The sequence below is a fragment of the Parasteatoda tepidariorum genome, chromosome 1 (assembly GCF_043381705.1).
Source record: "Parasteatoda tepidariorum isolate YZ-2023 chromosome 1, CAS_Ptep_4.0, whole genome shotgun sequence".
Lineage (NCBI taxonomy): Eukaryota > Metazoa > Arthropoda > Arachnida > Araneae > Theridiidae > Parasteatoda > Parasteatoda tepidariorum.
Genome location: NC_092204.1, coordinates 61924631 through 61938150, shown reverse-complemented (window position 1 = coordinate 61938150; position 13520 = coordinate 61924631). Strand labels below are relative to the sequence as shown.

General features: G+C 28.3%; 2 protein-coding genes across 3 annotated transcripts in view; one reads left to right on the top strand and one right to left on the bottom strand.

Annotated features, from left to right (window-relative positions):
* The first annotated feature begins 677 nt into the window (after positions 1-677).
* Positions 678-11366, top strand: LOC107452654 (ribonuclease P/MRP subunit POP4). Its single transcript, XM_016069200.3, has 6 exons — positions 678-811; positions 2181-2230; positions 3470-3678; positions 4413-4481; positions 6071-6246; positions 11205-11366. The coding sequence occupies exons 1-6, from the start codon at positions 769-771 to the stop codon at positions 11336-11338; spliced, it is 681 nt and encodes a 226-aa protein (XP_015924686.1). The 5' UTR covers positions 678-768; the 3' UTR covers positions 11339-11366.
* Positions 10165-13520, bottom strand: part of LOC107452653 (structural maintenance of chromosomes protein 4) — a 46927-nt gene continuing 43571 nt past the window's right edge. For both annotated transcript variants that reach the window (XM_016069198.4, XM_016069199.3), the window contains exon 27: positions 10165-13439. In XM_016069198.4, coding sequence (XP_015924684.1) covers positions 12885-13439 — 555 coding nt within the window. In that variant the 3' untranslated portion in view covers positions 10165-12884. The remainder of the gene's footprint in view (positions 13440-13520) is intronic.

The following is a 13520-nucleotide window of genomic DNA, read 5'->3' as shown; positions in this document are numbered from 1 at the left end:
CATTTTAATTCGAATTCTTTCGTTTGTTGTTGTTGTAGTTAATTTACGTCGCACTAGAACTGCACAATGGGCTATTGGCGACGGTCTGGGAGACATCCCTGAGGATGATTTGAAGACATGCCATCACAATTTTGATCCTCTGCAGAGGGGATGGCACCCCCGCTTCGGTAGCCCGACGACCTGCACGCGAAGTCGAGTACTTTACGGTAGAACAGTTTAACGAGGACCAATACCGCACACCCTCGGTCCCTACGCAGACTAATCCAAGTGGTCACCCACCCGCACACTGACCGCGGCCAGTGATGCTTGACTTCGATGATCTACTGGGAACCGTGTCTTAACGATCAGTCCACTGCGGGACTCTTTCGTTTCCACTCTTAGTTTAGAAGGAACCATTTTTTTCGTGATAGCAACACCCAAAATACGCCTAATGGAGAGAACACCGATTCCATGTCTCCCCAGCACTTACGTAAGCTAAAGTACTTAAAGTGCTACATTAAATGTAGTTTTGAGTTTCTTATAATGTCCAAATATGAAAATTTCAACCGCTTTGAAAATTTATACATAATTAAACATACTACTAAAGAGTTCTGCTATTTGCTACCTGTAGCACTCTGATCACTAATGACGTCACATATAAGCTCTCCATTCTACGACTCGGTAGCAGAAACGCAGCATCTTTTTAAAAGCAATAGAGATAAAAGCTGATTTCTCGAAAACAGCAAAGTCGAAGTAGCATGAAAAAGAAGTAAATATAAACAATAAAGTATGGCCGGAAAGAAATTTGAAAAAGGAAAAAATCGGGCTACAAGTTTGTAATTTTTAAAATTTTCACTTAAATTTAATAAATATGATTTGAGTTTTAAAAAGAATTTAACTTAAAAAAATTAAATTAAAAACTACGCCATTTATACGTTGCTAAAGGGCTGTAAAAAAATCGCCAAACTATTATTGACGCTTAATTAATTTAGGTTTTACTACTGAGTTAGTGATATAGAGACCTAATGTAGGATTATAGTTAAAGTGGTGATAGGCTCTTTACCACCCCCGAAGCAATTAATTACCAGAAATATTTAGCTACATAGTTCGCTTTAACTTAGAAATTTATCATTACGACAGTAGGATTATCTTTAAGCGCAATACTGTTTCACCAAAATAGACGGAAGCAAAGCATATACTAGTAACTTTTATATTTTATGTCATAGACGAATATGTTATAGATGAATCATTTAATCAATCAGCGAAAAATGATTAATATAATTATCAAGATATCCAGGGGGCCCCATCAGGGGGAAGGTGGGAGCATGATGCGCCCACTTAAAGCTTGGGGGGGGGAATTTTTACACTAAATAAAACGAATAGTTTAGGGGGGAATTTAGAATTTGCCCAAGAGCTTTGGGGGGGCCACTGAAGATATCATTGTAGTTGGAAATTCTGGTAGTTTATGTTAAAAATGAACTGATAATACTCTGATTTAGCCAAATTTTATTTTTCCCAAGTAATAGAGAAATAAGAGTCAAAATATAAATTGTAGTTAGGCCAAAATATTTTTATAAACATCGTACCATTATCATGCTATGTATGTTTAATGAGCTCATTTATAGTGGGGGGTCAAAATCATTCTAGATTAAATTTATGAGTCCAGAAATGGGAGAGTCGTAGAGCATAAATTTTGCTAACACTCTAAATATAAAAGTATTCTGGAAAGTCTTGAAGCTATCAAAATAGAATCTAGTTTTGTTTGATTTATACAAATTAATGTTCTTTAAATAAACAAATTAAACTCCCAACTCACTAGCAGTAGAACTTAAGCCAATGTTTGTAAAATATTAAACACTAAGCAAAATTTTTTGTAACGTCCAAAAAATATGGCTTAACGGAATTTTTATAATCTTGAAATTTATATAATAAACATTTAAAACATTGATTGAATTCATATAATAAACTACCAGACATAATAAAAGTCATCAAAATCCAACAAAGTATACCTTGGACACTTATTTAGATCAGTGAATAAAAATCCCATTAAGCAGTTTATCTTCAACGAGTCAGATGTCTCTAGAAAAAAGATAAGACCTCCAGTCAGAATGCTTGATCATTTTGCACATTGTTGTTTCTTTTTAAATCATTATCCTTTACTAATACCGCCTGATATTTAAAACTTATCTTTGTTTTTACAGGCTCTCTTCCGCCGTCAATTTTAAAACTTAGTGACAAAATAGGTCTGAGGGTATGTAATGCTTGATAAATTTTGTGTATTTTAATGTTTATTTTTGTAATGAAATAATAATTTTTCTGCAAATAAATATCCTTTTGTCCATTATTTATCTTAGTACAAAAATCATATTCTAGTGAATCAACTGAATTCATATGAAAAAGTGTATATTATAATGAAAATGTTCAAGATTTTTGTTACAATTGTAAAATTTTTTATAAAACTCTAAAGGCTGCGTGTGTAGAATTCTGACTTACAGTTTGCATTTTTCTCCTACTCTCTCTTATGTTGTTTGATACAGAAACTGCGACTGAGAAGAAAAAAATATTTTCAAAGATTTTCTTGTTTGTGTTTAAAACTTTTAATTTTGTTGTATGCACTAATATTTAATCATGATTTTTCTAACATTTTAATAAATCACAATTTTAATAAGCAATAATAAAAGTAAGACTTACTTGATAAAAATAATACATAAAATAATTTAAAAATAAAGCATACTTGATATTATTAGACAACAGAGACATATCTATGGAAAGTAAATCTCGAAATGGTTCCTAAAATATTTATATTCACTCTTTTTTTATATACAATATGAAATAAAAACATCGTTTGAACATAGGTTCACAATATTGTGAATTGTTAATCCGGGGATCATTTATCCTCTGCATTCTGGCCATTCTTTTATATGTTTTTTTTTTAATTCTACCCTAACTAATAATATAAAAAAATTGAAATTTTTCAGTAGGAAAAAAAAAAATGATGTTTATTGATTTTGCACCTTTTCTACATAATGCGCCTATAGCATTTGCCATGCTAACTATACCCTAATTACACCACTGTTAAAAAATTGTATGTGATAGATATTGCTATTTATTATTCAAGTTGTGTGCAATCATTGACAGTTAATTATTATTAAAATTTATTTGAATCTGTATTATTGACACTAGAAATCAAGTGGGTGGCATATAAATTATGATAAGAATAGTTTATCTGTCTAATAGTTGTAACGAAAATGATGTAACAGGAAAATGAGTTTGCCCTATTTTGAATAAAATAAAATAAAATTCCAAATCAACAAGCTCTTCATCAATCAACAAGCAATTTTCAAATTTAACCTGTATCATTATTTTGCATTTGTGAAATTAGATGGTTGTATATTTATAATTTAACTGAAATGCTGTCTGATATCTTAATTTGAAAATGGAAGTTCCAAAAATAAATAGCCTTTCTTATGTATTCTATTTCTGTTTGCAGAAAGTGCCAGATGATTATATTAAATCTTTTTTGAAGGAAATATTGCCAAACTCTTCTTACAAATTAGATGATTACAAACAATATATTTTTAGTTTTGATAAATTTAAGAAAAGAAACAAAGCTATTCAACGGAAGAAAAGAAAAACTTTATTGAATGCGCATGAACAACGTGAATTGGCCATTTTTAAATTGGATCCCAATGCAACAAAGTAAGTAATTTACATTATGATATTTCAAATAAGCACAATACTAAAAATACAGCTAATAAAAATGTTAAAGATAATCTAGCTTCCTAATTACAATTTATTATATATTATAAAGAAGCTAGAAAGCAAGAAATTTAAAACAATGATAGAATCTTAATGATAGAATCTTTAAGGGGAATTTAAATTGACATCTTGGTAAACAAGCAATTGTATCCAGTTATCTTAAGCTAAATAATTAATTGTTACAAAGAGATGGTTGTCATTGTTTTTTCTTGTTGATTGATAATATATAAGTCAACAAAGTTTTGCAAATTCAGCTACATTGTGTGGGTTATCAATTACACTATTTTCTTTGTTAAATAAAAGATCAGATTCACACAGTTATGTACTGTACCTATGTTTCTCAAAATGATAATTACTACTGTATGCAACCGTAATTGGTAATTGTTTGTTTCTATTTTTAAAGTCTTAAAAGTTTTATTATGCATGGTGTTTTGCTATCAATCCACAACTTCAATACAGTAACAGAGTTTTGGTTTGCAGTTCTTTTATATATATATTGATTGTTGCTTTATCAATAATCTTTTCCATTGTGTGACAGTTTAAAAAGGTTAAATTGCAACTTAATTTAAATAAATCAAAATAATTTAACTTTTAAAATACTTTTTTTTTAATTAATTTTTGATTCATTGTTATTATAATCTAAAATATTTGATTGTACATTTCTTTTAATTTAGATTCCAGAACTTCATTCCTATTAATGAATTATGGAAGCAGTATATGAAAAATATGTTGGAATTAAAAGAGTAAGTTTATTATTCATTAACTATTAATAAATTGATACATGTCTTTTTTATAGTGTAAAAAATACATGACTGTAAAAAATGGTAGGTAAATAGAAAATAATAATATTAAATAAAATAAGAAATTAAAGTTAGCCTAACAGATTGCATAACTTGTTCTCTTACACCATACTCCCTAACCATGCACAGAGCCTGGCTAAGGCAGGTGATAATAAAGATAACTTATTTCTTTATCTACTTCAATGGAACAGGTATCAAATAAAAAGTTTCTTACCTTGTTCTTCTACCCGGGTCGGTACGTACCTAAATAAATCAAAAAGAGACTCCTTCGAATTTATTTTTCAAGAAATATTTTTAGCTCTTGTATAGTAAATCAAAATTACCATAATAAAACTAAATTATCTGAGTTTATGAAATAGATGTAAATTCATAGCTTATTTTCTGTACATCTTATATTTTTTATGCTTTGTAATTTTTAGTTACTTTTTTTTAAACTTTTTTTAAGAAGTATTTTATTTTGTATGAAGATTTTTTAAAAAAAAGGTGTGAAGAAACATTTATTCCCAGTTGACAGAGCTGTCTTTATTTCATTATCCCCTTAGGGATGAGCGATGACAGTTGTCAGAAAGCAAAAAGGAGAAAATCTAAAAATATGACCCCCCAAGCATTAAATTATAGTTTTAATCTTACATAAACAGTAAATTAAAAAAAAAAAAACTGTTTGTAGTTTTATCAAATATCAGATGTGAACCTGAAAATTCACCAATGCAAACTTTGTAAACAATAGCATATGAATAAAAGTTTTAAAATTTGGAAACATTTACAAAAAAGAGCTACATTTAGAGATTTTTCAAAATTGGAAAGAAAAAAAGACTACTTTTCTACAGTTCAATAAAGAGTAAAAAATATAAATATTTTCTTATCCCATTTCTAAAATTAGATTTTAGTATTTTTTAAAATGCTGGTACTCATCTTGTGAATGAATAAATTTGTAACTTATATAATATGGCAAAACGTACACATCTTACGGTTGAATAAATTTGTAGCTTTTATAATAATCTGTGGATAATTGCTTTATGGATCAAATTTTAAAATAAAACAAGGAATTTGGTATGATTTATTCCTTCATTCTTACTTAAATGCAATCAAAGTTGTAAAATACTTGTTATCAAAATTTATATTACAGTGTCCTTTTATATATTGGTTATGAATGTTCAATGTCTGTTTCTTTTATACACAACCCTGTCAAGTTCTTTCTATATATTTTTTACAATTCGCATTTTTCCTTCTATATTTACCAGTTTACTTCTTTTTATGAGATTTTATAAATGATCTTGTTTATGAACCATTATTCCTTAAAACACTCAAAGTATTTTGTATTGAAAACTATTGGCAGTATAAATCTACAAAACAAACTATTTACTATTGTGTTATTGTCATTTTCATGTATTTTTGAACATAAGAGTTTTCTCAGTTTTGAAGGCATAAAGTTTTAAAATTGCGTCATTTTTTAATGCAAATTTAATACTTCCTGTGTTTAACCGTGATGGAAGTATATTTTTTCTTATGAAAAATTATTTTATATTTTGCAGATCTTTACCTAGTGATTTATCCAATGTACATATCAAACTTGCTAAAGCTGATTATCATGGATGTATGATAGTAGTAGCATCATCTATTTGCCCACATTATGTTGGTATTCGTGGTATTGTGATACAAGAAACAAAAAATGTTTTCAGGATTATTACACCAGAAGATAAAGTAAAAAGTAAGTTTCTTCTTTTAATTTTACTATTTAATAACATATATTTTACTACACTTTGTACCTTAATGAATATCTTGTTGCATAGGCACTGCAGATCAGTAAAAATCAAAATTTTATATCTTGCGTACCATCTACACACAAGCTTATAAAACTTTCACAGAGCTCATTCTAGGCAGGAAAAAGGGTAGGATGCAAAAGTTTAAAAAAAAGGCATTATTATTCTAAAAAGGCAATAATTTCTTTCTATGGGCTTTACAGGTTCTATTAAATTTCATTGTCAATTAGTAAAAGAATTTTTTTTTAACTTTACTAAAAGTAGCAAAGCAATCATATTACAGTACAGAACCCGTTATCCGGAAATCGGAAAACCAAAAAACCGGAACGAAATTCGATAAATTTTCCCGTCATTTTTTTAAAAAAAATTTTTTTTTCCTCTTAAGATTTTAGGATTTTTCTTTCTTTTTTGAAAGATTTTCACCTTACTATCATTTTGGAAATAATCATTAGTGTATTACTTCATCGTTTCTTCTTCTTTTTAAGATTATTTCCAAAAAAAAATTTTTTTTTTTTAGTTGGGTTAAACAATAAAAAAACGGCTTTGTGTAGCGATTCAGAAAACCGGAAAAATCAGTTATCCGGAATAGTGATGGTCCCGATCGTTCCGGATAATCGGTTCCCTACTGTAATTACTAATTTTTATTAATAAATTTACATATATATCGAGTTAATGAGCTAATTAGCTTAGTAATTTATTTAAAATGCATGCATATATTAATAAAATAATAAATGTAGGCTTTTAAGTGTGTGTAGTTATGATTTAATAATTAAAATGATTAATAATAATTATGATTTAATGATAGTGGAAGTAACTGCAAACTTTCAAAGACAAATGCAGCAAGGGGATGTGATGGCTATTTTTCCTTTCCCATATAAATCTATGTATTGACAGCAATGACAAACTAAATAAAAAGAGTTAAAAACAACAAAAGTTTAAGAAAACCATTGTAGAGTTTGGGGAAAAAATAAAGGGTTAAGGACAGAAAGGGCAAAAAGGGTATGGAGTCTATTACATCAAGGCACTAATTTACTTCAGGGGCAACAAGGTGGATTCTTTTGACTAAAAGGGCAGCAGGGTGCTGCGCCCTGTTTGCCCTGCCTAGAATGAGCTCTGACTTTCATGTACCATTTAAACTTTTAACTTTTTCCAAATATAGTTTTTTTTTAATAAAGAAAAATTTACTGAATGTTTATAAATGAATGGCAAGCTTCTAAATTAAAACCAAATAAAATATATATCTACAAGGTAAATATTTTTATTTTATAAGTTCAATTTTAGTTTATACTGTTTTTATGTTGTGCAATGATACAAGGGTCATTTCATCACTGAATGTGACCACAATAGAATACCACATGAGACAGTATGTGCCACACAAATATAAAGCTACCTTGGTTTTGTGCCATAAAAGGACAGAAAATTAATCAATGGGAACAAAACATGAATATTAACAAATTGTGCATATAAATATATTATATGTATGTATACATATTGTGTATGTAATTGTGTGTATACATATTCATAAACAGTAACTCACTTTTTGCTTCTCCTTGACACAAAAAAATTTTGAATATAAAAAAGAAGGAAAAAAGTTTCCCTTTGAAATAAACCTACTTCTGTAATATCCTCCAGATTTCAATATGATTTGAAATATACCATTTACCAATTGAAAGAAAGCAGTAGCACCTATATTGTCCCAGGTTTTAATGATGACATACACAGTCCTACTAAGGTCACCCCCTCTCGTTTTCTAGGGAATCGAGCTCAGGGAAAAAGGCAGGCTATCCCATGACATGCACCTTAATATCCACACACCATATCAGTGAACGTTTTCACAACATGAGTTTAGGCATTGTATAGTTAGAAAATTCAATTTGGGTCACCGAGTTGGATTTTTTAACAACTTAGGTCACCAATAATCTCTACAAATAACAGTAAATGAGATTCTAGAACTTTTTTTCTTCTTTGTATGCGTTTGTAATCTGAAGCTTTCAGGCTATTCAGTGGAGAAACGAAATTAAGTTAGCCAAAACCTTCCGATACCAATAATGAGCCCTCACATTAGAGAAGATTTCCCCATTTTTCTCATATACTGTTTTATTTTATTTATTGTAAAAACAAAGATGAGTATAAAAAAAAAATTTTGAATTGTCCAAATAGTTGTGTGTGCAATGTCATGAGAAAACAAGCAAATTTCCTCGCTGTTATACAGCAAGATAGTCTTATTAATAGTGCGGGAAGTTTTGGCTATGGTGGTAAACTTAATTTGAATTTTCTTCCTGGCACATGAAGGCTACTGCACACTAAAAATTCTAGAAACTTGTTTATTGCCATTTACAGAGATAATTGATGGCCCATGTTAGATATTCCAGCAAAACAATGACTCCATTCATGTTCCAGAATCTTTACTGGTTTGTTTTTTGGTTAGTAAGGAGCATGTATGAAACCTGCCCTTCTACCGAATCCCCAAGAAAACATCCTCAGTAAGGCTGTATATATGCCTAAGATAGGCTGCTATCGTTAAAACCTGGGATAATACTTGATATGCTAATGCCGTCCAGGAATCGGTAAATGGTATGCAATGTCATATATATAGTGGATATATCTCGGTAGTGGGACACTTTTTTCCTTTTTTTTTTTACATATTCGAAACTTTTTTCTCCCTAGGAGGGGCAGAAAGTAAGTTTCTCTTAGTAAATATGTATAATATTTATGCATTGTTTCTATTGTGCCCAATTAGAGTACAAAATCAATGTGGTTTTATTAGGTTAGGACACACTGTAGTATCGAAAACATCTTTTTGTACACTATTGAATAAATTTGATATCAACTAAATGCTTATTAATGAAATAAAATTATGGCTTTGTATATTAATATTTCCCAAATCATTATTCATATTTGCGGTTACAGTTTTAAAAATCGAGTTAATAAATAATTTTTACCAATAATATTTTTTAAAAGTTAATAGTAGAACATTGAACTTTTCTTAATACTGTGCTGAAGTTTGATGCACAGCATAATAACTTACCAACTCTTCTATGCTAGTTCAGTGTATACTTGGGTCTTCACAGTTGATCCAGAAATAAATTGAAATATTGATAAATTTTTTTAAAAAAAGGTGTTCCTCTGAAGATTTTTAGCTTAGAAATCCTAATTAACCAAATTATTACTTTTTTAGTAAAAAATATCATTTTATGAATTTTGAAAAAAATATTAAATGGCATTTTTGTGGCTTATAAATAATAGAAATATTTAAAAATTTTGAATAATTAGCATACATCCAATTAATTTAAATTTTATTTATTACATTGATAAATTGTATTGATAAATTTTATTTTTATTGGTAAATTTTATTTATTAATTTTTAATGTTAAAAATTGTTTTTAAAACTTCGGTTACTTATTGACATTTAAGATTTATTTTACAAACAGAACAAAAAAGATAAACTGTTTTCTAAATACTAAATGAAACAGAATATACAAAAAAACATTTTTTTAATGAGCTTATTATTAGTGTCAGGTTCTGGCAGCACACAATAGAAGTGATTTCATTTGTGCCAACATTAATTATATATACATTTAAAATGTCAGTTCTAATGCTAAGTCAAAAGTTGAGATATCTAGTTAGTCTACTAATTTGCCACCTATCGGCTATGTTTTGGAACTAAAATTTATTTCTCGTTGGTCTATAAGATATATACTCACCAAATCAAAATACTTAAAGAATTCTTTAAGCATATCATCTTAAACAGGGATATTTTAAATTGGATTTACTCTTTTTATATTAATTTAGTAATGGACTACATAGTGACTTTTGATTATACAGGGTAAAGTTTTTGAATTTTATTAAAGAATATAGCTTCAGCATAAATTAAATACCTCATTTATTATACATAACATACAAAGATTAATAATAATGCTAATACCAAATATAAAAATTTGCACAAAACAACAAATCTTTAAAAAATGTTTTATGCATAATCATGGAAGTCAAAATTGGAAATAACATAAGCACTTACATTTAGCGAAGTAAAAAATATGTATATTAATCTTAATCTAAAGAAGATTTTTTTAAACCATTATTTATAATTACTTAAACTATAAACACTCAACACATGGCAGTACTGGCAACAGCATCATCTGTTGAGAAATACGAAGTATTTTTGCCATTAGCGGATATTTTATTGCCAAAATTTTAAATTTCTTCAATAAATTCAGAGAAATTTGAGAATATACGGGATAATAGGACAGAGTCGCAAAATACGGGTGTCTTTGTTAAAAAACAGGAGACTTGGCAGGTATGCTATTGTAGGTTTTCAGATTAAATACAAGAACTAGAATTAGTATACAAAGTGTTCCATAAATTTTGCAACAAACTTCTAGGGGAATTTGCACAACCCATAAGGATAAAGAATTACCAAAGAAATTATGACCATAAAAGTCATCTTATGCTGCTAGGGGCACTTTCCTATTATGGAGTCGTCGACAAATCATTAGGTTAAGATAAAGCACTTAATACTATACCTATTTAAAAGCAGTTTTTGACAATAATTTAGATAAATAAAAGTACCTGATGTTCAAAAGCACACTATGTAACAGTTCATAATAGGAAAGTGCCTTTAGCGGCATACGATAACATTTACTGCCCTGGTTTCCTAGGTAATTCTTAATCCTTATGATGTGCCTAGAAGTTTGTCCAAACATATACGGAACACTCTGTATTACCGTTCTTCAATGATTTGTTTATAATTCATTGCTTGTGAGAGATACAAAAACTTACTAGCATTCATGTAAAATGGTTATATATACAAATAGTTTCCCATTAAATAAATTTTGGATGCATGCATTTCTTGCCAACAAGTGAATGTTTTCTAATGATATCTTGACTTTTTTTTTCCCCATTTTAGCTGTACCGAAAAAAGGTAGCATCTTTTGTTTCACATTAGGAGAAAATGTATTCAAAATTTATGGTGACAATTTTATGAAACTACCATATGAAAGAATGAAGAAGTTTAAAAGACAATTTGTTGTAGACCCTTAGTCCTAATAAAATTTGTATAATTATTAAATGACTTTTTATTTTTCAATTTACAATTTTAGAAAAATACTTACATATAAGCCTGAATATAATGTTATGTCAACCCTTTTCAGTAATTTTCAATTTTATCTGACACTAATTACCAGAATTGTGCAAACTTAGCAGTTTAGCTTCTATAAACTATTATAAAATCAAAGTAAAATAGGCATGATTGAATCAAAAATAAGTCTAATCAACATTAACTTTCTTTTCATAGGAATGTCCCCTTCTTATTTAAAAATTATTCAACACTGTTTAAACTGCTGAAAATTTGTAGCAAGATCTGTATTCAAATTTTTTTTTCTAATCACATATTATTAATTACAGTGTTCATTGGTATCAGTGAAAAATTCTTAAAATTTTCAACTTTCACTACTAAAATTGTTTCTGCTACAAAAAAAAATTACAATGAGTACACTAAATTAGATTCATAGAATTGCATATAAATGACTAATTTTTTTTATGAAAATTGAAATAAAAGTGAAAATTGAATGCATTCAGTATAGTTTTAAAAATCACTGAATCCAATTCCATTTAAAACTAGTATGATGAATAATTTTAATTAGGTGAACATTTAGATGCCAGTTGCAAATGTATTATTAAAAGATGATAAAAAAATACATATAAATATGAATATATAAAATATACATATAAATAAGATGTTTAAAAGATACATATAAATATGGTAATAAAAATATGACATACTTATTCCAAAAAGTATTTCATCAGGTAAACAGAATCTAGTAGAGTCTTAATAATTCAAGGTGTGTCAGAAATGTGAAAAAAATTTAAAAAGAAAGTTCTACTACATAAATATTGAGATGCCACTTATTGCTTATTTGATACATATAATCTATCTATAACTTAAATGATAGATTAGAAAATATGTTCCTATTAATAAACATGAATTGATTTAGGTTAAGGAAAAGTGGTAAAATATCAGACTTTTAATAATTCACTTTGTTACCTGCAAACAACATTCAGTTATTGATAACATCACATATTGAAACATTGAGTGCTTAAAGTTAAAAAAAATTATTAGTCATGCAAAAAACATTGCAGTTTCAAGTGCATTTAAGCAAGTAAAGTAACTGGCTGTTACAAAGTAATTCACCATCTTAATTGTAAAAATCATTTAAACATTGAAAATGTAAATGTTTTTATACAGAAAATTATTTTTCTCACAAAAAACACTGTAGCTCTAAATGCATTTTATAATAAAACAGCTGTTGCTCTAGTGAGGGAACACTGCTAGAAGCAGAATGTCAGAACAAAAAAAGTACTATAAAAAAATTCCATTGAACAAAATTAAAGACTAATTCAATTTATTCACACTAAAACTCATTGTTTCTTCTTATTGCATGAATTCAATGCTTAAAATATATTCATTTAATAAAAGAAAAGTCCTTATTAAATTTTTTAGTAATCCAAATTGGGTCCTGATTATCAAGACTCTACTATATGACACAGAAACAAACATATTCTACTTTTTTTAAGCACAAAAGTTTTGTTAGCATTTTTCAGCAATAATAAAACTGTCGCTCTCATTTAAATTATTTTCTTTTTCAGTTTCCACTCCAATTATAAGACTGTCATCCTCATTAAGAGGAATTACGTTTTCAATCGATTCCAATGAAGTGTGCAGTCTGTTTTCATCGAGGTTAGATTTATCAGGAGTTTTTGTTGGAGTTGAAATGAGTAAACTATCACCTGTACTATGATTGTGTAAAACTGGAGGAGTGCTTATTCGTTCAGTATTTTGTGAAATCTTTTGAAGAGAATTTCGAGGTGTTCCTTGAGTAGTTCGAGTTTCATTTTCTTTCTCGGGTGATTTGAAAGTCACTCGAGTTGCTCGTCCATTTTTCGAAGTTTCATTTACATTGTTAGTTTTTCTACCTTTTGTTAATTCAGATATAGAATCACTCTCACCTGTTTCAGTTGGAGGACTGAGATATACATTTTTGGTGCGATTGTTTGTTTTATAAATTCCTACCAAATGATCAGCCAGCAAAAACATGTTTTCTCTCAAAGATATAACAATAAATTGAGCATTTTTTGTACGATCCTGCAGAAGAAGAAAAAAAAACATGTATATTTTTAACAAATAATTACATGGATAAAGTATTTTCTGTTATTAAAAATACGT